Raw genomic sequence first — 24,922 nt, 5'->3', positions numbered from 1 at the left:
CATGACCCTTTCATCTGTTTTGATTAAGTAAGGCACAGAAAGGAGGTGGTGCTTGCCCAACTTTAATCTCTGCCAAAAAGCATGAACACAACCCAGTGTCCTCCCACAAGAAAGCCTTGGGGCCCTGGAACTTGGCAGGCAATCGAGTGCAAAAGAAATAAATAACCAGGGCAAGGGGCATCACAAGTAACGTTTAGGGCCTGTAAGAACTATATAATTAATCAGTCATTAGGTGAGTCTCAAAAGGTGCAAACACAGAGATTATAGGAAGACGTCTAGCATAAAAGTCAAAAACCAAATAAGAGCTGTGGTCTAAGCGTAGGCACATCATGGCACATATCCAACTCTTCCTTCTTTTTTGTCTTTACAAGGTCCCGGGTTATAAACAGTATACAATTAGTGGGAATAAGTTGTGGTGTCTTAAACTGGTTATTCAAAGGCGTCCATTAATTTTAGAATCGGAGCAAAACCGCAGTGCATAAAATAATCAGATATTATCTCAGCTACAGTATTTAAACTCTTCCAATCTTCCATTTAACGCATGCTTTATTATCACTTTAAAAAAACAGCCCTTGAGTAAAAATCCAAAAGCAAGAACTCGAGCAGCCTCCTGAGGGACGTGATGATAATCCATAAGAATTCAGATGTAAAAAAGAATTCAGATGTTTTTATGATTCAGATGAATCTTGATCTGAGAAGGTCTGTGAGCCTACTGAGGTATTCAGCCTACTCAAGGTTCTCTAGAGGTGTTGTAGAGGTACACTGGGAAAGAAAACTGAGGAGACATTCATACAACAGTATTTGGGTAGCACAGTGGGAGAAAGAAGAAGAAGAAAATGCGTCAGTACAATCATAAGAGTATTGTAAATGTCTTTCCTTTTTTTTGTCGGTAGAATCCCAACCCTAGAGATACAGGAAACATCTGGGACGAATCAAGACGAAGAAGGCAGAACCACAGGATACAAACACAGCCTTGCACAAAGCAGAGATCTGGAAATCAAACTCCAACTGATGTAGGCATCAGATGAACACTGTTTCCCATCAGCCATTCTACAACTGACAAACCTGGAATTGTGTGCTGACTGGGTACAGTAACAGAGGCCTATAAAATGGTTTAGGAGACAAAGCACTAAATCTTTACTACTGTTGGTAGCATTATGTTAATTGGAGCTACCATGTGCCAAAGACTGATAAAAGAATACACACAACAGTTTTAAAAGATCTAGATATTAAGCCAAAAAGCCTGTAACAAACACTCGTAGTATTCACTGTTTTCCCTCAAATTGTGATTGATAATTTCTTTTATATGCAAGTTAAATGTAACCAACACTGACTGGTTCTGCATTTCATTAGATCATACACTGTCAGATTTTATAAACTACTTGGCCAAACTACTGCATGACCACATTTTCTGCTGTAGAATTTGTTCCTTTACCTTCACAAAAAGTTAAAACTGATTTATGCTGTCAGTCCCTCAGTGCGCGTACACCATGCCGAAATCGGCAGCTAACAATGATTTCATCAACCCAAACCACTATGGTGCTGGCTCTTCTCCACTCCCCATTTGGCTGGCTCCAGAGCATGAGAAATACTCGCTCTGAAATTTCCCAGCAGGCAGCTGAGGGCTTCCACGGCCCAGTCCTGGCTAAGAAAAAAACCTTTACGACAGCACGCTTCACTTTTTTCTTTTTTTTTTTCTTTTTTATACGACTTAAGGATAAAGCTGATTTTCATGCCTTCTTTCATTTTTATTCTGCTAAAAACATCCAAAACATTAGATCACTATTATATTTAAAAACTATGTTTCAGGTTCATTGGCTTTAATCGCATTAAAGGCTCTTTATAAGACGCTTGTTATGAAACTAATCCTGAACCATATATAACACACACAGAGTTTGTGGGCTGGAGGCTGTGTTTTAAGTGGACTGCGCTATGATTGAGGGACTTTTCCCTGCAGCAGAGGGACAGGCCAGAGCAGGCTTCCAGTACACAGTGGGTCCACAGGATAAGGGCGCCTTTGTTTTCAGCTCGGCAGTGAAAATGAGAAAATGGCCCCCGTCTGACTTTACTTTCAGTAATTCTGCAAAGGGATCTGCTGTGTATATTCTCCCTGACTTTTGAATTCTACAAGACAATTAATATTTTACAATTTGTCCTGCAATGTCTCCTCAGTGTGGTTGGATAATGTGGACTATTACTGAATTACAAAACTGAAAAAAAAATATATAAATTCGATATCGGACTGTCCAGAACAAATGAAACCAGTCTAATAAGTGTTTAAAATACAAACTGAAGGGTGAACAAAAGAAGCTAGTTAGGAAAATAACTAACTACCCCAAAGCCCCCCCCCGCCAACAACTCTAACTCTTGCTTCGCCTTGCTGCTGGGCTTGCCCTTCCTCCTAGCACACAATAACAGAAACCTGAGCTGCCTTCCTTGTTGCCTCAAGCCCATGGTGTCAGGTGTCAGAGACATACTACTCATAAATAAGGAGACTGTGAAAGAATATGGCCCATAGAAAAAGGTGAAATTCTCAAACTTGAAAAGGCACACAGAAATTAATTTCCCTAACTTTGTCTGCGCTGAGATCACAAACTAGATTAGCAGTAAACATTTCTACAGAATTGAGATAAACAAGTTTGAGAATCCTACTTCTTTTTCTTTTATACTCGGTCAGCAAGAGAGACCACAAGAAACAGAAGCAGTGTTCAGAACTCAGAACAATGCTCCTTTCAAAACTTTTGAAACAGCGACAAATCATATTTATTCATAAGCCACTGTGGCTTTGCTGAGATGTGCAGTTTTGCACACGTGCTTTATGCTCGGGCTTTAGAAAAATACCCTGCCATATTTCAAACCCACTTAAGGTGCGCATCAACAGGGACTAATTTATGCTGGGTATAAATAATTTTTTTTTTTTATTATTTTTAGCCTGGGCATTATATTGGTGAGTTTGGCAAACTCTAATATAATGGGAAGAGCCTTGCAAGTATTGCTTATTTTGGTTTATACAACCAGGAAATCATGAACCATAAGGGTATTAAAGGGACTGGTATCAGGCCTGAGCCTGAGTAACAGCAGACAGCAGCATACATGAACATGAATAAAATAAATAAATAAAAAGAAAAAAAAAACGATTTTTCAAGCCGAGACCTTTTCTCCAGCATGAGCACGGCGGTTAATTCTGCTCCAAATTTTATCCATGCACTCACTGTAAAGAACATGAGTTATCTATATGCACAATAATTAAACTAAAACTGTATTATTGACATGTGGTTTAAGAGGTTGTTGTTTAATACTTGAAAAATGAATAAAAGTCCTGACCAATTTAAAACACACCTCATTTGAAAAGTGCACGCAGAAGTGTTTAGCCATGCTGAGAATGCACCAACTGTGAGACCCTTAAGGCTCTAAGTGTTTCTGTTGTTCTCCTTCTCACACTTGTGCCCTAGTTTGTGGTACACAGATCTGCCTCGCACCGCAATGCGTTATTTGACACTAAACTGTCATGTCTTGTGTCTCATGACTGGATGTTGCTGTTCCAAAGCTGAGCAGAAATGTGAGGAATGTGTGTGTGCTGCACCACAACAGAACAGAGACACGCCACAAATGGGCCACGTGTTCCACTTATGCGCCTAGAATGAGAAGAATTCAAAAGCAGCAGCAGCAGTGATGCCATCCTTCAGTCCTTTCCCAAGCTGCTTTTCTTTTGCCTTGTCCTTTTTTCAAGGCAACAACATCGGCAACATTAACATTTACTAGTCTAGAAAATAAGACTAGTAACTCAAAGCATGACTTTAGGTTGGTGGGTAGCAGTTTTTGAAATTTAAATGCTAGAAAGTATTTATTACAGTCTGAAGACTTCAGAACCTGATGTGAATGTAAGCTAGTGTGTGCAAGCACTGAGAAAAATCAGTAGGTACTATCACAAGGTTTCACGTACAGGTGTGTAGCGAACAGGCGGCTCATCTTGGCCATGTGCTCATTGTTGGGGTCCATGCTGTCATCGTTCAGGTCAATGCTGTGTTTCCGCTTGCTGGGGCTGATGGGAGGAGGAGCTGTCCTGTGGTTATTGACTGGAGAAGATACTGGCTGCATTCTGGACTCTCCACGCAGCGCTGCCTCGCCTGCACACACAAAACACACAACATATCTGCTATTAATACATTACAATCTGTGGCCTTTGGGTAATAGCTCTGGAAAAACTTACTGTCTATTGTAAAATTGATGTTAGCCTCAATTTTTTAAGATGTACACATATATATAAATAAATAGAAGGTTCCTGAGTGGCACATCAAAGTTGTACTTTCGATCTGAACTTGACCACCAGGGTGAAGATAAGCATAACATTATGCTTCTTTAAAAAAAAAAAAAAAAACTAATTTTAAAGCATCTTCGATTTTAGATCTGAATAGCGACAGAGCTGAATTACTGGCATTTCACAGGCATTTGAGAGGAAAGCTGCCGAGACCCAGGGCTGCATATTTACAGCACAGTGTGTGGGAGGAGAGCAGGAAAATTACAACTGGCAGTGTGGAGCAACTGGGACTTTCCACTTGGGATGAGGTTAGCTCAACTCAGAATCAACTTTTTATAAGATTTACTGAGCAAAATCCAAGTTCAACAGGCCTATTCTGAGAAACCCTTGGTCTTAGATAGCAGTCTGCTATTTCCCCCTAATTTTTCTGCTCTTTGCTGAGCTCTGATGTGTATCATTCAAATGATGCATAATCTAAAAACATTCTCCAGACTTTTCTACCGTAAGTGGTTGAGGGCAAAATAAATAAATAAATCTGCATCATGCGGAGGTGCACCACAAGGCCTCTCCCACAACGAGTGCCCTATTTTCCTGACTGGCATGTTACGGCTCGTCTGTCCCTGCTCCATGGCAACAGGAATGACATCATTGTTTTTTTGGCAGAAGTCAGGAGTGGGTAATAGAGAAAAGACAGCGAGCTCATATGAGGCTTAGAGAGACCCTTGACACATGATAGCTTATTTGCATTCGCCTCCAGAGAAGCTTTTCAATAGGAGGTGGGGAGCTGGGCGGTGTCACGGGCTATTGTGATATTGCAGAGTGATCCATTAAGACCGAATTACAGTTTACAATTTGACTCATGGGTGAGGGAACAGGGAAGAAGATATTTCACACTTTTTCATTTACCTGATGGTGGCCTTTGAAAAATCCAGGTTTAGACTGTAGGGTCTTCTAGTCTTTATAATAAAAAGATTGATCATGACAGGATCTTCCATTTGGTAATACAAGAACCGATCAAGAAGCTTTGAATGTTTCATTAAATTTGCTTAAAAAAATCTATTGAGCAAATTTAATGAGTTATACTTCAGCTTTTTGTTTTGTGAATAAACTAGCTTTTTAAGTGCTTTATTCATCTCTACCAAGCATTATACAGTAATCTACCCTGGGAGTCATAAAATATCCCTATCAGTGTCAGAGGAGATGCGTTCAACCTCTGATCTGCTGAAAGGCGCTCATTAGGAGCACAAATGATCAAAGCCAAGCACTTCTAAAGACTTCAAACGTCAGGTCAGGATGGGATTTTGTTACACAAGTGATCCAACCAGCCCCCACCATCACAGTTACCACACACCTACACACACGCACAGCTTTAGAAAGTAGAAAAGAAGTTAAGCCTTCTCTTGGTGAACATAGTGAGAGGGAACAGAGACACCTTAAGTTCTGAAACATAAGTGGGTGGGTCTGCAGAGGGGGATGACGTCTAACTCCTAGATCATACTATAAAAGTTTCCAGATAATATTTCCCTTTTGCCTGAAATCTGACCTGCCCTCACAGCCAGGCCACTGCTACCCATTCACACAACCAACAACAATCAAAGGTCTTTATGTCTGAAATAAAGACCTGGAGTGAGTGCAAAAATGGGAGTCCTGGCAGGGGTGGGTCGTGCGTATCACCTGTTAGCTTTGTCGCCTTTGTTCAGCAGAAAAAGTGACAGTCAGCAATTCAGTCCGAAACAATTGGGCTTTGGTGAGCATAAGCTCCGCTTGCTGGCATACAACCCTAGCACCACATGAATTTAGTCTGCTGGGTTGCAGCTATTAAATCATAAAACCAAAAGGATCAAGACATAGCGCTTTCTTAGACACTAAACTTTAATTATGCTCTAAATTACTTCATAACTTTATCTTATCTCAGCAAAAAATAAAACCCATGTCTATGGGAATATATTAACCTCTGCATTAATAAACTACAAGTAGCATTAACAAGTACCACCTTTAAATGAAAGAAAAACATCTACAACAAGTAAACAAACAATCACACCATGAACTAATGTTTAATTCTATTTGTAAGTGAAATTAAACTCACAGTTGTGTTGCTCTGTCATTTGACGTGCAACAAGTTTAAACAAATCAATTACAAGAGCTGGCTGCGCTGAACTTAAACCCAAGATCGAACCAAGATAATGTATTACACACGTGTAATACCCTTACACTAATGATTACTGGCATGCCGCTGCACCTTGCAAATGTGTGTATATTACTGCTGTACACGTGCCTGCTCATAGTCATTGTGATTTTTACAGACACCATAAACACAAATGTACCTTTCATTTACAGATACTATTAGCTCTTGCAGCTTAGCTGAAAAGAACTGTTAGCCAGCTGCACACTATGTCAGAAGTGCTTATTCCTATTAAAAACCAACAACTTACTATTAAAAACCAACAAAATACTGACAAGCCTGGCAGGTCTCATCACAATCAATCAGCTTGTGCGCTATTGAAGTCTTGAGCAATTGCCATCTTTTTCACAGTGCTAAATCTGCCTTACAATCAGTTCATATTCTCATAAAATACTAAATCTAGAATCTATACATTGTTTAAAAAAAATTCTGGCAGATAGCTGATGCTGATTATTCGGGCTGCGGGGTCAAGAAGTTTCACAGGCCATACTGACATAAAACATGCAATAACAAACACACAGGAAGTCTAGGTTTTGCTTCATTGACATTTTAGTGGAAGCAAATCCAAAAGGCTGCTGCTAAGGAACAGATTAAGCAGTGCTAGTTTATGAATGCTGAACAAGCCAACAGACACATCGACATGCACTTCCAGTTCTTGGTGCACAAATACTTAGCATGCAGGCAGACCTATTTTAAGGGATGATGCAGTGCTCTGGGTGCACTGGAAGCTACAGTAGGTATAGCTGTGAGCTCTGGTGATTCTTTGGAATGCAACAAAAATAGCTGGAAAGTCTGCCATGCTGCAGCAAGGGAAAAGGGCCGTGACTGTGTATTTACATCCCCTGTCACTGGGTCACGTGATGCACCAACTTTACACACCATGCAAAGCTGTTCGAGCTGGACCCAGTGAACAGAATCTACATTCACGATCCAGCCTCATACTTTAGTAGCCAGACGTCTCATAGAGATATCTCAAAACAAGGATGAGTCATCAGCCGAGGAAGAAGCAGAAGCAGTTTCTTAATCATGAAGACAATTAAAGTCAGTAAGACGCCATAAAACTCAAACCAACCAGTACTATCAAATACACCAACCAGTTTATGTCGAGCTGACACACTTCGTCAAAGTGACTTACAAAGTGTGTCATGTTTCAATGCATCACAGAGTTTAGGATGAAGATTATTTTACAAGTGACCCAAAGTTGCTCTAGAGCAGTCCTAGGATTTGACCTTGCAAACTTCTGGTCATTGGTAAAGTCGGTACAACTGCCAGGCCTGCTTTCTTTTCAGGCGCTTAGAATAAAAAAGGTCACTGAGTACATCCAACTCTAAACCTGGGTACTATAAAGAGACATCATCAGTACTAGTCTGAGGATAATAAAACATTGTAGGAAGTATACAAATAAATTTTTAGACATCCAACTTTTCTCAAAGTATTAGAATATTACTATGTACTTTGGCAACAAACCTTAATATGGTCTATTTTAACTAGAAAGCAGCATGGTAAAGTCTGCCATCCTTCTTGCAAGAAGCAAGCCATATTTTGGTCACCAGATGAGCACAACATAAACATTTTAAACAAACCTTCAATGCATCACTATGAGTGTTCCAATCTTTTTCCCCCCTCATTCGGTGGCCTGCCCAGTGTCCCGTGTATGGCTCTGTTTAATTTCAGAATTTAAGGCTACAGTCTGGGAGCTGCAGAAGCCTCTGGGTCACGTTTATGTTCAAGTGAGGGCTGACAGCAGGAGTCTGGTACTGCATGTTACGCTATTAGGGGGGCTATACTGTTAGCCCGAGTGTGTCTTTTCCAGACACACTCGGTCTAACATCACACATGCCATGACTTTCTGACATGACATTTAGTTTGTGAATTTCAGTGCAAAAAATCTAAACAAATAAACTCCCATAATATCCCTTGGAACAATTTTACTTAATTTTAATTAAAACTATAAGGCTGAAATATTAATTGTCATTACGACAATTAATTTTAAAACTGCCCTTTCCATAAAGGACACTCAGCTGTTCTTATGCTGCCTTTTGAGCAAAGATGATTGGCAATTTCCTCATGGATGGACCACAAGAACATAAACAATATTTTGAAGTGTCCATGTTGACAGTATTGTGCCTGGTAAATATCCCAATAATGTTTATGCATACATTAGCTCTAAACTAACTAACAGGAAGAAAAATTATTGCTTTTAAAATTATAAGTTTTAAGTTAGCCAAGCCCCTGTAGCCCAAAGCAGGGAACAAAAAAGAAAAATCTATGAGTTCTGTAAACACGCACAAATGTGTCTCGGTGCTGATAAAGAGCAGCGTGTGTTGTGGATTTTACAGACATCTGTGAATGTCGCAGTTTCAAAACAGGAAGGATGTGGCAGGGAAACTGATCAACATCTGCACCATTAGACAGAGAATGTTACACTCTGGAAAACTGAGTGACTGCATTACATTCTGACCGACAACAATGCTGTGATTATACAGATCTGAGGAGGTTTAAAAACAAAACAAAAACAAACAAACAAAAAAACAGTCAATACAAGGTAGTAAGTACAACAAAAGTTTTATCAGGTGCGTAAAATATAAAATAATGATCTTGTTTGGGTGTTTAATAAACCATATAAATACCAAGGTAAAAAGTTCATAATGGAAGGAAAAAAAACTTTTCCCTGCAATATCATGGTGATCAATTTGTTGTTGTTTTTTTCCCTACCATATTGGACATTTTACTTTGGCATCTATTTGGCTTTTGAAGGACACAGATTACCATATTTTGCAGTAAAACATTCCTGATTGTTTTGTAACAATCAGGAATGTTTTACGGTAAAAGATGGCATATCATGAGCTTATGGTGGGTCACAATTCAATCAGAACACAAAAGCAAATGTAAGCAAAATTAAAAAGTGACTTATAGTATAGTACAGAAAAGAGGCTTAGAACATGAACACATTATTTTAACTACTGTACAGAGACCCACAGAGACACTACAGTAATGAAGACAATAATAACAGCTCTGGTGCTTTATTTTACTCAGTCTGTATTACTGCCGTGCTTTATTTCTGTAGCACCCTATACTCTTACTATTACTATTACTCTCCATCACTATGTGCTCTGGTTACAGTAACGGTACTTTAATAAGCTCACGGAGTAACTTTACCACTTTTTATCATTTCCTAATCCACGCGTGACCTAATGTGCTTCTAAAAGAACAACAAACCCGCGCTTTTATACATTATGACTGTTGTATAATGCTGTACTGTACTGGTATTAAGTTAGGTTTCTACTTTTGACTGACCGAGTTGTACAAGACTGTAAGAGCTCCAGGATAAACTGGACACAATAACAAAGCATTAAGAAACAAAACAATAAGAAGTCAACGTTACCGTCGTAGCATAAAATGCCAATGTTGTTGTTCATTTTGTCCAAGTACTGATAGTTCAACAGGTCCATCTTGGTAAATAGCATTTATCAAACCAACAGGGGGGAAAAACGCCAAAGTCGCTCTCCAACCGAGCTTAAAAAAGGCCCAGCCTTAAAAAAAAACTCCTCTCAAATATAACTTCAACCCGTCTAGGGTCGAAAACTTTACCACGAGAAATTATTCACACGACTGTCGAAATAATAGAAAGAATAGGTGAAAGTTTTAAACCCTTAAAATTAATTGTTTAGTGTCGAAAAAAATAGAAAATATAAAGAAAAAGCAGCGGATCGCGTCAGTTCTCCTCACAGCCCCGCTGTAAGTCAACTGCACACACTGACGCGGGCGCGCGCGCACGCTTCCCTCTCAACCGACCGACTCGGACACTGCGCATGCGCGCTACATCACCAAACACCTCAAAGGGTACTACGCACGCGCGCTACATCCCTCCTTCTTCCCGAGCGAAGGCTAAATCCCAAACTGCACAAAAGTGGCAGAAATAACTGAACTCAGTGAAACAGGAAAATAAAATAAAAACACTCTATATAGTGGTGCACTATTTGACCATGATAACAAGACATGAAAAAAAAATAATAAAAAGAATAAATAAATTAAAAAAGGACACGGACACAAACACTCATTTACCTCAGAGTGTACACCTGTTAAAAGCATAATATTCTCACCCTGCATGTCAAAAATACAGTATGTTTCCACTGAGAGAATTTAATACTAAACAATGCCAATAAACAGTAATCACACAGCTGTGCATAGTGAAAATAAATATGCTATTTAGATATGCTTAATAAGGTTATGTTAGCTTATTACTCTTTTTCATTTTTTAAAATGTCAAATTTCTAAAGCTATTCATTCAAATAAAAGTTTCCCAAACAAATTTTAACAGAAGTAAAATACAAAGAAATCAAGCTGTACGTGTTTACTATCAAGCCTCTAGTGCCCCCTTGTGGTTAACACGCTGTATTAAGTCAGCCCAATCAGAGCAGGATAATTGTAAAAAAAAATATATATATATAAAATTTAATCATGCCGCATTTTCACTTTGTTACATTCGTATTGCCCTATGCATGGTAAATAATGTACAATGTATCCTGTATAATGTACAAAAACAAATAAAATATGACTGCTTGAATTTGTCTTATTTGTGCACAAACTCAAAATTAGACAAGAAAGTTCCTTTATAATTAAATCGATGCTGTAATGACAAAAAAAAAATACAATACTGAGGCAATACAAACACCAGAACGAAGCAAAAACGAACCCTTAATGAAGTGTTTTTCCAGCCTCCTTGTGGGCTGTGATGGTACTGCAGATGCAGATCATTTTACAGTAAGAAGAGAAAAATCCTTTCACATATACATTACAACACAATTAAATGCTCTATTCGCATCAATTCGTCTTCTTACATTTTTTACTGTTTTCATAGAGAATCAACTATGAACATCGTTTCAGATAATCAGGTTTAACAGTTAATTATTTGTGCTTTATGTTTTTTTTATTTGTTGCTTTACATGTACTGTACTGGATTATTACATTGCATTGAACATAGAATTTTGTTCTGTTCATGAAATAATATACGATTATTGTATAGTGTTTGAGAATAATGTGCATTGATCAGATATGTGATTAAATGTTCGAGTAGCCCACAGGAGCTGTCCAAATTACAAATTGAGCCGTGTCCTACTTAAGTTTGGTAATGGCCGACATGAAGACATGACATTTAAAAATCTGAACACAGATGGTTGTCAGTCAAACCAGCAAGATGACTACATATCGCACTATACTACTGTATTATGCCTAGGGTGTGTCCATGCAGTGTTTTTGAAGCATGAGGATAAACTGTCATATTATGCCTTTCTAATTGTGCTGTGTAGTCGTTATTACATGCTTGACCGGTTAAGCTGAAAGAAGTAAAAATCTGGGTGTTACACAATTATTAAAATGCGCATGTAACTAGCAGGCTTGTAGCAATCCACAAACATAATAAACAACAAATGTATTACAAATTAATATTATTATCATTATTTTTTTACTTTTACTGTCAAAATCCCATAAAATGTAATAGATTTGCCACAAACGTAATAGCAGCTGCTGGGTTAATATAATACTTGTAAGCTATCTAAATAAACTTGTAAAAGCTACTCTGACAGATAATAATCAAAAACTGAAATCACACTTTACTGAACAATGAAAAAAATGGATCACCAAAGGAGTAAGCATATCGTGCCTATTCTAAAGTTACTATATATTAATATGGTCAATCATTGGTAGTTATTAAATAATTCTATTAAATGATAAAGCACTAATCTTTTAAAGCATGTTCTTAGGGGAGAAAAATCAGTAGTCCAGGTGCTCAGAAAGGGGCAGATTTTATGTTCAGGCTATTCTTTTTATTTTGCAGTTACCCTGTGAACAAGTGCAACCTAAAATAAATGGCTTTATTTTGCATATGATACAATACATGTTTAAACTTCATGAGCTTGGTATGACAGTGGTGAGGCGTACCACTATTATGTAACTACAGTATAACAGCTTTTTCCAAACATCATGACCTGCTGCACCACATACTGTACATATAAGCCAAGATGCAACATGGCCGACGGTCGAACATATTTACTAGGTTTACTAGACGCATTAATTAGCATGCACAGATGACAGAAGATCTGTTCAGAACCTGCACTGAGACTAAGCAAAATAAAGTATAGTGTGGAACCGTTGCGTAACTTTCTTGCTTACTACATGCAGTTGCCTCGAGGTTAAACATATCTAGAGAAAACAACAACGCTAGCCAGAATGAACTATTATCTTACATGTGGTGCCAGGACAAAACATCGAATCTCATGGCCTAAACTTGCAGATGTTATGTGGAGGGTGTGTAAAGCTGGTATGCATGGGGCATATTATGCTTAACCTCCACTTCAATAGGAACACCTGTATCCCTGCAAATTTATGCAGTTAACTAAGCAGCAGCACATCAGACCTACATACATGTCAAGAGTTAAATTAATATAAATTAAAGTTTAACAATTAAGTTCACACATCAAAAATGAAAAAAATTAAGAAAAAGAGCGCTGTTTGTGACTTTCATCATGGCATAGTTGTTGGTAACTGAAGGACTGGTTTGAGTATTTCAAATACTGTTGAGCTTCTGGAATTTTCACATACAACAATCGTTAGAAAAACACAACAGTGAAGGAAAAAACATCCAGTTATTGGCATGTCTGTGGCTGAAAACACCTTGTTAATAAAAAAATTTTAAAAAAGAATGCCCGGGCTGGTTTGGGGTGATAGCAACTTGGGTAACCGATAACGAAGTTACAAAGTAGAATTTTCAACCCCCGGCCTAAGGGCCTGATATACATAAATGGGTACAATGGAGCTATATAGTGGTGAAACGCAGTGATATACTCTCCGTATATCAGTGTGATGCGGTCTTAGGCATGACTTGGATGTGATATTGCTCCACTAGAAGCATTTGTTTGTTCATTTAACTAGTTATTGTCCTTCTTAGCATCCTTTCGCACCTGGTGGAAGTGACTAACAGTATTATGGGTAATGTCGAAAACTTTTTAAATGAAACCGAAAAAAATGTTGTACGCAACTTTTCTTTATTCTGACACTTACAGTATTTTAAGCAGATGTTTATTTAGAAGATTCAACCTGCACTCACATGAACCAGGAAGTAGCTAAATTACCCTCCTGATAATTTAATTCCATTTGAAACTTTACACCCGGTTAACCTTTAACTGCCTTGGTGTAATCTCAGGCACAGTGAAGACCAAAAAAGAACCAAAGCGGATTTATTCAAACCAATGCCACGCCTTTCATATGACCTCTCTCATCACCGGGATTACAGCTCTGTCTGTAACTTGGCTTTCAATGGCAAAGGGGATTAAAGGTCTATTCACCCCAAGGCTGTAACCCCCCCTGCACAGTCCTCCCTACATCCCTGTCAGTTTGAAGGAAAACGCTCCTCATTGGCTTCAGAGAACCATTGTGTCGAGTTTCACAAACCCAGCACAAAGGCCACACCGGGTGTGAACAGTGGCTTCATTCAATAAACTGCTTAATCCATTGTCTTCAATCGTGGGGATTTCCCCCCTTGAATGCAGCAGCGGACCAAGGCTGGAGCTTTCTCTCTTTCAAGAAGGACTACTATACACACCAAGTCCAGCTACTAAATTATGGTTAACCAACTCCAATGGCTAAATTATATATTTGAAAAAAAGAAAGAGCATATTATCCAACTGAAACACACAACTATTCCGAGCAAGAGGATTTGATGGGATGCAGTAATTTCAGTGCACATTACTTATTCCCACCCTGTTCTCTGCTCTTGGTCCAAAGCTTATAACGACACTTATGGCAATAATCTGGGATAAAAATCAAGGCTGTAATTTTTTCATGGGAAAACTTTGTCTGCTAATTCATTATCAACCATAGCCTAATGATGCAACAATTATACTGTCACTAATTCTACATTAACAATTTAAGTCCACTGCAATTACTCTCTTCATTGTTCCACGTTAAGTAAATAGGCATAGATAACGTGTATATAAAACAGGTCAAGCCATCATTAAATAGATTATATGGTACATAAAAAGACCCATGCAGTATAGTGCTTCTTTTCAGCTGCAGCTTTAGTCTGTCGTTACGTAAGCACTAAGATTATGCACACGCTTAGTCTACTTCAGAAATAGTGTAGGTCATATTATCGCGCGATCTGTTTGTGTAAATTTAGCCAAGAGTTTATAGGGATCCTCTTCATACAGTGTGAAGCAATAACATTTTAATTGCCTGCTAAAATCACACAGTATAAACCTGGCCTCAGGGGGAATTTCTGTTGATAATGATGGCACTGAACACTGGACATTGAGCAAAAACAGGTAGCTGATTTCATGGCTAACTGTAATCTCTTGTCTTCTTACGAAACAAATGGATACATCACGTGTTTAAGCAATTTCTCTCTGAGATACAACAAACAAACAAACAAAAATTCATTTGTGTAAATTCACAGCTATATGTATTGCATCTACTATTACACATCACTGCTGGTGTTGGAAACGTCAACAAACTGAAGTCACAACACTCATGCCATTTCAATTCACAACTCTTTCCACGCTTTCTCTTGTCTGACTACATACCAAGGAGTTTTGCACCAATATACATGCTGGTGAGGCAAAAATGCAGTCAGAAAGGACACAATAAGTCATATTTACTGTTTTTCTGACTTTAAGTAACTGGATGCATTTTCAAACAGTAACGTAAGTGTGAGTAAAGCAAAACACTGCTGAATGATTTAAATTTTGATTGCTTCAAAGACATTGATATTAATACAGTGGGGCAAAAAGTTTTAGTCAGCCACCAATTGTGCAAGTTCCCACTTAAAAAGGTGAAAGTGGCCTGTGATTTTCATCATACGTATACCTCAACTATGAGAAACAAAATAAGAAAAGAAAAATCCAAAAAATCACATTGTAGGATTTTTAGAGAATTTATTTGCAAATGATGGTGGAAAATAAGTATTTGGTCAATAACAAACAAGCAAGATTTCTGGTTCTCGCAGACCTGTAACTGCTTCTTTAAGAGGCTCCTCTGTCATCCTCTCTTTTTTTTTTTTTTGAAAAAACAACTTTTTTCTCATAAATCTATGAGAAGCAGGTGCAGATCATGACAGATGATCAGACCAGTGATTAGTATACTGATGTTGCTAAATGAACAGATGAGAGGGGAAATGAGGCTGCTGCTGAGGTTGTTACATAAACAATCCATTTTTAAATGGTATATTTAGACACTTTACAGTCGTGCATTGTAACATTGCAACACTGCAAAAACGTGCAACTATTCCTTACATCTTTTATAAAAATCAGTGTACTTGGGTCTTGACACAACTAAGACTGACATCTTGGTGCTTTCAACAAACTACTGTTACAATTCATAGCAAAAAAAATATAACATTCTTTTTTTTTAATAGCTTCACATCTGGATTACATGTATCCTCCTACAGTATCTTTATGTTGTTTATGTTTATACTTCTCATATCACAATGATAATCATGATTTACAAAGTACCACATTTGTGAACATTTTCCTGTATCTGTTCTCATTGGGCAACAATACATAAACTATTTTATTTACTTAATAGATGTGCTTGCGAATTTTGGAATTAAATAAAATTTTACATTTACTGAGAAGTGCGTGGAATGAAGGTGTGAAATCATGTTTATTAAGTAGATTTCAATTACTCATAAGCGCATATTAAAAATTATAAAGCGTCATGACCTGTTGAATTGTGAGATAAAGTAATGATTTTTTCAAGGTCAATTTTCGTATACAGTAATTTTACAATGCTTTTTTCCATTCAAATTTCAACGTGGCATATACAGTATTCTCTAAAAAATTATTCTCTAATAAAAACAAAGCCTATATGCTACATCAAGCTGGTCCAAATATACTTGAGAAAACTCCCCAAAATAATTCACTAGTTTTTAAGTGACGCATGCACAAACAGGCAGACAGACAAACAAAATTTCCAAAACAATCTTGATGTGTTCTATTACTCAATTTACACCTAAACAAATTTTTTTTCGCAAATGTCATTAACTTGGTTTAACGGTTTTATTATAGGTATAGAAGAAGATTTGACGGATTGTATCAGTTTGTAGATGTAAATGCATACTACTTTAAAGTCCAGTGTTCCACCAGTTTCTGTTCAAAGACTATTTAAATTATGACACAAGGTAAAGATGACACACAGAAGCATGTTTCAGCAAAGCCAGATTGATAGTTAAAGTTGCAAAAACATGTAAAGGATGTTCAATAGCTTTCTCTGACTTAATTCTGACAGGACAGAGACCACCTACTCCTTTCTGATTAAATAGTAACTTTGGATGTTCTTTCTGTTTCATCATATGCGTCAGTGAAAGAAGGACCTTGGTTTGATCATTGACTCCAAATCCACAAGCTCATGTAGTTAATATTCCTCCTTTCTTCTCATAAATGTTGCTAAAATATAAAATATCTACAAGTTGTTCATGCCTTTCAAGCCTTGACTTTTACCTTTTTTAACTTGCCTGAAAAACAAACTTACTTGTCTGGAATGGAAAATGTAGACCCATATAGAACAAGGATATAACTATTATTATAATTTACCATATAATTTTCAAGAAACAAGTGGCTGGGATGCTCCTAACAAACATTGTCCCTAGTAAGCAGACCATGCAAACCTATCATGTTAGATTTTTTTTTTTTACATTAGCTACAGTACCATGTGCTTATTACATGATGGAAGATGGCAGAGGTGGGAGATATGGACAAAATAAAAAACATGATCATGATGAATTTTTCTTGCTTGATATCCATGATTATCACAAAATACATGAAGATTACACAACACCATCAGAACTCAGTTTTTTTCTTTTGAGTATTTTCCTAAATAATACAGAACATTTAAAATATTAAACAATGTTTTTTTATCATACCATAATACACAATATATACAAATACAGGGTGCTAACTATAACACAAAACTACATCATGGAATCCTTATTTCTCCACTGAAATGTTTCTATAGCCATGAAATAAGTTACACGTTTCCACCTTTGACACTGGCAAGTAAGAGACAGCACAATGTTTTAAATAGTCCTATTTTTCTTTTTAAACAATTTCTCCACTTTTTCTACTTTGACAGTCTAATGTGTTTCATGCTTGAACTTCCACTGGAAGACCTCTTTTTCCAAGAACCATGCCACTGAGTTTCTGTAACCATGACAACAGTAACACTGACATTGAGTCTTAGAGCATGTGCACATCATTCTCTGCTTTCAGTAATTCAGAAATGAGTTTAAGCCTCTCCACTATTTATAATTACTTTTTTTTTTTCAAATGGAATGACTTGCATTATAAGAGATGTCTGCCAACTCTACACATTTTCAGGCAAACTGTGCTTTGTCATACTTCACATTTCTGCACAAAAAGTGGTGCAGCTGTTTACATACAGTGGTGGCTGAGCTTAAAAAGTAAAAACAAAACCTGCCATACTGGCAAGGTGACCTGTGCCAGTTTATCAGCAGTTCCCTTATTGTCTGACAAGCAAATTGACTTGCCTGAGCCTGAGTCTTAGGTGCCCTAGGCAAGCAAGCAAACCCTAATGTCGAGCCCAGCTTTTATTACCAATAAACAAACAGTCTTGATATATACACTAGTATTGTAGTATGTATCCCCTTTGTCTTCTCAGTGTCACATGATCACAACTGAGCCAATGGTTCTTCTTGAACGCGCTACGGCATTAAGGGAAATCGTCTCCCATTGTGGGTATATTGTTGGATTTCCCTTTGAGTCTGGTTCCTCTCAAGGTTTTTTCCTCTTGTTGTCTTAGGGGTTTTTCTCTGGCTAGCTCTTTATGGATACACTTAAAATTTGAAATTGATATTCAGATATTTTATATATTATTTCCATTGTTTAAAACACTATATAAATGAGATGAAGCACGTCTAAAATTTGTTGAGTGCTAATACAATCAGTAGAAATAATGCATAAAAGACATTCTCCCTTTACATGCTTCTCTGGTATGTGTGTTTTTTCTCTTTTTTTTGGATTGCAGGTAATTTGGAAAGTAACTAACTAGTAAGAACAAGTTTTATCTTTTAGACAGAGTAATATAAAAAAAAGAATAAAATAAATAGGATGTATAAGAAATATCTTTAATCAACAAGTATATTAGAAGCTGGAATAGAAAACTAGAACAGCATCACCGGCATCACCTCGGGGACAAAGAAAAGATGATGGAGAATGTTTAATATTTCATATACAACAATATGACTGCTGTATTTTATAACAAACTTTCCTAGCTTCATGAGGTCAGGTGCTCCACTGTTGTGCTTAATGCCATCTTGAAATGATGTTATCTGTGGTTATGCATGTGCACAGGCAGAACAACTTTTTTGACGCAAAACATTTTTAGAAACCATCACTATAAGGGTTACTAAAGTTAAAAATAAACTGAAATAGCAAAACCATAGGCAACCACAGCACCTGTAGTGTTTACAAAAGCTGGTTAAAATAATTTTGCCTACACAAAGACGCCTTTACAAATGACTAAATAATGATTCAGAAACTCTAAAGATTATTCACTTTTGGAGTGAATTAGCCTCTTGTCTGACTGCATTTTTTCCCTGCAATATCATTTCTTTCCTTAGCACTTTTTACATTGTTTCATGTCTGTTTTATGTCTCTGAAAACCTAAGTCTGCAGGAATATAAGGAAAATTTGTAATATGCTGAAGGAGCAAAATGTTTTAGTCTTCCACCCGCTTTTGTTTTCAATTCTCAAAACATCAGATTGACAAAAACAAGCTGCTTGGAGCTATACATAAAAATATGTACTTTTAGTATATTTATTTAACTTATTTATTTAATTTATCGTATTTATATAACTCTTCTCAACAAAAATCATAGTACCTAAGATAATCACATCACTCTACTACATATCATTTCTGACACTCAAAAATCTAGACAACAACCACTGTTATTCTTTGTTCAATTTTCAAGTTTTCCTGACAAGCTGTCTTGAGAATATCAAAAATCTTTTTAATAGACTGAAAGTAATCTGTGAACTTTTGACTTAGAATCAAGTGCCTGCTATTCTCCTTTCACCTTTTAACCTCTGACATTTCCCGCCAAGACCTTAAGGCCATGGTTTGTCGAAGACGTTCGATAATCTGACATCATGTTAATGATTACTTGTTAATCAATTAATTGGTGTTGTTTACACCAATTAAAACAGTGTTACCTAATACAGTTTGTTTTGAAGCCTGTTTGGTTTTTAGGTGTTTTGTAAATATTATCTGAATCGAGGGAGCAAACATTCAGAGTCTGAGTTAAAGAATTGACACTAACCTTATTCACATGCACAAGCAGCAGGATAGTGAGTGAGCATGGTGCTAACCTGGACCTGTCTCTAAGCTAAGATTAGCTTAGCAATCTTTACTAGCAAAGCTCCGTACATGCTTGTTTATAACTTATTTGAAGATTTGGGTCTTAACAAATCCTTCGTTAATTAAAAGCTCATTGTTGATGAGAAACTTGAGGCTCCTTCTGAGGTCTTGAACATCTTTGTCTCGAGCACTAAACGTCAAATTCTTTTCCATCATGGAACAAACGTGACTCATGCCTTCATCCTGTGAACCTCCTGGCAACCTTGTTACATCACATGCATATTAACTTGCGACAAGCCAAAACATAAGAAGCTTAACACCGCACAGCAGTGAGACATGAGACTTGCACACACCTCTCACAAAAGACATGGTGAGCAATTACTGACACGTCCGTCCCCCAGGAGCTGCCGGCATGTTGGGGCAGTCCGCTGAGACGATGACAAAGAACATGCATCGGTCTTTTTTAAAGAAGGTGGAAAAAAAAAATTTCCCAGGGGCCCAAAGGTCAACTTTCTTTTTGGGTCTAGGCAACAGGTGCTTGCTGAAGCAAAGCTCTGGCCAAAAATAAATACATTTAAAAAATGCTCTGTAAAGGCATGGCGTTCCGGTTTCTGTAAGTAGCTGGGTGATTCTTAGTATCACTAGCTAGCTAACCTGTAAGATAGCTAGCTAACCTGTAAGATCTACCAAAAAGATAGTAAGCAACAAAGTCAAACACTTTTCACCGTTCACCGACAACATTTCACCAGAGTCTCATGTGCACAGTTGAAGCATGTGTATGGAGGGTGTGTGGCCACCACAAATAAATCAGTAAATGAAAAACACTGAATTGTGCTGCTGGAACTGTTTAAGTAAAACTTAAACTGAGGGTGAAATTTGCATCTGCTCATTAATAAATATTAATGATTTAACAATTATAGAAATGTAATCAATGCATTGTGCAGTTTTGCATACAGTCTTCCATGAACCACTGCATCGCACACAGCTCAGGAAGGTCTTCCTGATGCCTGATCTGTGCTTTTGAGGTAGTAGGTTGATGGTGTATCCAAATACCTGATGAACTACAGCCTCCTGCTTCTTCTTCGGTTACTTTAGAGGCTAAAGCTGGTCTAGACCAGTGGTCCTGTTGGGAGCATAATTAAGGTAAACCAAGTGTGCTGGGAAAACCCTAAACTGTTCAGGACAGCAGCTCAGAGGGACCAGAGTTCGGAACAACTGGTCCATTTTAGAAAATGTGAATTAAAATGGGATGCGAGAAAGAGCAAACACATATATGCACACACCAATAACTACATAGCAATCCCTAATCTACCAAATCCACTTTCTACATAGCATGTTAACACAATTCCCATCACCCCACTTACATTTACATTTAGGCATTTGGCAGACGCTCTTATCCAGAGCGACTTACTTTTTTTTTTTTTTTACCTTATTACACATCTGAGCAGTTGAGGGTTAAGGGCCTTGCTCAAGGGCCCAACAGTGGCAACTTGGTGGTTGTGGGGTTTGAACCTGGGATCTTCCGAACCGTAGGCCAATGCCTTAACCACTGAGCTACCCCTGGCCCTAGGACACTTCCTGGGACACTGACACTCACTAAGGAAATTAGGGACTTAAACACTAGTGGTTTACTCATATGCCCCAGAAAAAGAACTCTTAAACTGGTATCCTATTAATCAGTATATTATGTTATGTAAAATAACTCGTACTTGCTGTGCAAGTACATCACATCGTTCAGCCGAAACACCTTCAAAGATTTTTTTTTTACAGACACATCTGTCCCCCAGGAGCTACCCACGTGTTGGGGTTGGGGCAGTCCGCTGAGACGATGACAAAAGAACACGGATTGGTCTTTCTTGAAGAAGGTGGGAAAAAAAGTCTCAGAGGCTCAAAGGTCAACTTCCTGTTTGGGTCTAGGCAACAGGTGCTGTTAGAAGCAGTGTCCTAACGCAAAAAAAAACGCTCTGTAAAGGCATGGCTCTTTGTTTAACTCACCTCCTGTTGGCAAAAAGCCCTCAGTGCTGAAGGTGAAACCTGAGCCAGGAGCTCTGCTGTGTCAACACCGAGCAGATGCATGGATCTCCTTCTGTTGGCTATAAAGCAATAAGCATTTCATTGACCAAAGAATTACTTTTAGTAGTCCAGTGAGTTGAAGAATACCGAAAATGTGTCATTTGTCAAATGTCTCCATTTGTGTGTATGCCAACATTTAAAAATAAATAAATAAATAAAAAACAGGGAGAACTCATGAGCAAAAAGACTTTTCAATACCCTTAGTGATCACTACAAATCTTAAGATTATACTTTAAAATGCTAGCTAGTAAAGTTGAGGAGCAGGTTGTTTATGGCAGATGACACTCCAGACATACGGTCTGCTCCACTGCACAGAGTGTATGTGGAATCCTTGGCTTTCATGAATTAACGGGTTGAATATAAGCCATGCTGTATGCAAACAGTATCAACCGGACATGTATTACACTGGTAATAAGAATAGAAATTAGCTAGCAGCCAAAAACAAATGCTAGACAGGAGTTTAAACAGGATCCCTAGCAGTTTAGATAAAGGAAAGTTTTATTTAAATAAAACTATACAGCTTTAGAGGTAGACTCTACCTCTAATTTTATACATTAATCGCTTTCCATCCTTCTTTGCTCGTTTCTGGTAATGTAGGTACAATTAGACTCAATACATCAATTCCAACAACTAGGAAATAGCCAACAAACCTGTGATATTTCACATTCTCAATCATCTAGAGATCATGAGTTGGAATGCTATCAGATCCCATCGCCATCCCTGGTCGTGGAGTCTAAGGGTGTTTCCACATTAGGCATGATTTTGCTTTGTACTATGCCCAAAAATTATTGCTCCCCCACTGACCAGCATTTACATTCGAGCACACGTGTAATATGCTCTCTGTTCTCGGGTACACTTGCATATTTTTTACTCAATCATTATGTTACATCAAAATTTTTAAGTAATGATGTTACGAGTTTTAAGTAAACGAAACTTACTTGCATTATTGAGTAGCCTAACTCATACTATTTAACAGCAAAAATTGTTGTTGGTCTTTCGGCTGCTATCGGCAATGGGTTGCTACAGCAGACAATCCGGCCCGAAAACAAGCTTGGCACAAGTTTTACACCAGATGCCCTTCCTGACACATTTTATCTGGGCTTGGGACAGGCACATCATCCAGTTGTTGGGAATCAAACCCAGGCCTTTCCCATGGCAGGCGAAACACCTACCACTGAACAACCAGTGCCCTATTGCCTTGATGATGTCAGAAACATAATCGCTAGTCTGAAAGATTTAAAGTTGGTGGAACTTTAAGGTAACAGTTACTTAAGTACTTACAGATACTGTACTTAAAAATGTCAATTTTTTTCAGCAAACTTAAAAAGTGTAATTTCTACAAACTCATAAATACCAAAAAGTTCTAAATACTCATCAAGGTCTATTAATTTGAACTAATTGTAATTATTTAAGTTAACATACTAAATATGTTTAATTACATTGAGCATTTGGCTTTACAGTGCCGTTTGTGGCTGTATGCACCTTTGTTTGTGAGCAGCTATTAAACACAAGAAGAGAAGAGACAAGGAAGTAAACTTTCATACTATGCCTAATATAACTGGTATTTCGGGAAAAGTGTGAGGAGTAATGACCTTTGGCGTGCCTTCCTACATTGTCAACTATGGATTAATAGGTCAGTCGATGAGATTGCCATGTGCTACACGCACACTAAGATTTTAGAGGAGACAGACGGCACTGATGTCGTCACTTATAAACAGCAATCTTCTTCCTTCACCGAGAGGGCAGTTAGTGTGTTCACAGTTGCACATCTGATGTAGAACAACAGTAGTTTGAAAAGATAAAACGGCTGGGTTTAGGGGTCTCAGGGGAAGCGAGTGTTAGTCCTCCACTTCTCTTTTTGATAAGAGACCTCAGCGTAAATAAAAATAACTGGGAAAAAAACTACCAAATATTACTTAATGAAGAAACTAAGTCTCCAGCATAACCTCCACCAGATTCCAAAAGAACTCATTACTACAAACTGGTTTAAAGCAGTTGATTACCATCAGTAAATACAATCTGCCCATGTTCTGTTGCCTTTAATGGTTTTCAGTCATGGGTGGAGTAAAACCCGAGTAGCTCGAGGGATTTTTGCAGTCATTTCCAAGTCAACACCTGACTTGCATCAAAACAGCGTAACTAGTCAGAAACCGCTCCTTCCAGCTAGCTGTGTGTTCTCGCTGAATGTTGTTTCACAGCCATAGATCAGAGCCAAAAGTGAACTTGAGTGAGTCAAGGCCTCTCCCTCGAAGTGTTCCAGCAAGCGAGAGCATTCCTAAGATTTGTCTTCAAAGAAACAACAGGGAAGAGCTTCAGCTGGGCTCAGCGCACTATTGTGAAAACAGGTCAAACGCATTGTGTGAGGACAAAGGAAGGACGCACAAGCACAACAAGACTGACATCACATCAGCTCAAAACAAAAACTCAGCAGGGGGACTGTGGAGGGTGAAAACGTCCACTCTCTGGCAACTTTCAGACAACCAACAGTCAGTGAAGCAACTGGGGCGAAAAACTATCCGATCCTAACTCGGTTTCCTTTGTGTATATTTAAGACTTGTTTAAGGATTATTTTACCTTTGGGAGCTGGTAAAGAAATTAGTACAAGAGGGTCTGAGGCTTTTTTCATGTCAGTAATTTTTGTTTTAAACAGATTGTGCATGCACACATCTGAAAGACATATGTTCTATGTCAAGGTCACATGACCAGCTAATTAACCAGGCACAGTGCAATGCCTCCTCCTCCAACTGCTTATAATAAAGCTGTTATAAAATAGTATATAAGATATGCCTGCAATTTTTTGTGACATGGACATCCCACCTGTTTGTGATCTATATCCCAAAATTCATCCCATCCAAAATTCTTCATTCATATTCTAGTTAGATATTTTATACATTAATATAATCAATATATTTAACTTGTATGAAAACTGTCTGAGGAAACTGTGTTATTTATCCATCTTTGCATACTCAAACCAGCGTCTTTTTGAAAGGAAATTAATTACAGTTGTACCGCTTGGTTTATGCTTGAAATCATGTACTTTT

The 24,922-nt window shown here is 37.8% G+C and overlaps 1 protein-coding gene across 2 annotated transcripts in view; it reads right to left on the bottom strand.

Annotated features, from left to right (window-relative positions):
- vgll4b (vestigial-like family member 4b) overlaps window positions 1-24,922 on the bottom strand; it is a 32,737-nt gene that overhangs the window by 4,430 nt on the left and 3,385 nt on the right. The window contains exons 1-2 of one of the 2 annotated variants that reach the window (XM_053484184.1): window positions 9,826-10,205; window positions 3,944-4,127 (exon numbers count right to left, since the gene is read on the bottom strand). In XM_053484184.1, coding sequence (XP_053340159.1) covers window positions 3,944-4,127; window positions 9,826-9,907 — 266 coding nt within the window. In that variant the 5' untranslated portion in view covers window positions 9,908-10,205. Of the gene's footprint in view, window positions 1-3,943; window positions 4,128-9,825; window positions 10,206-24,922 lie in introns of those variants that run through there. The other variant, XM_053484185.1, reaches the window with a different exon arrangement.

This window comes from Clarias gariepinus, chromosome 23 (genome assembly GCF_024256425.1).
Source record: "Clarias gariepinus isolate MV-2021 ecotype Netherlands chromosome 23, CGAR_prim_01v2, whole genome shotgun sequence".
Classification (NCBI taxonomy): Eukaryota; Metazoa; Chordata; class Actinopteri; order Siluriformes; family Clariidae; genus Clarias; species Clarias gariepinus.
The sequence above is the reverse complement of the archived record's forward strand: the minus strand, read 5'-3'. Positions and strand labels throughout refer to the sequence as shown.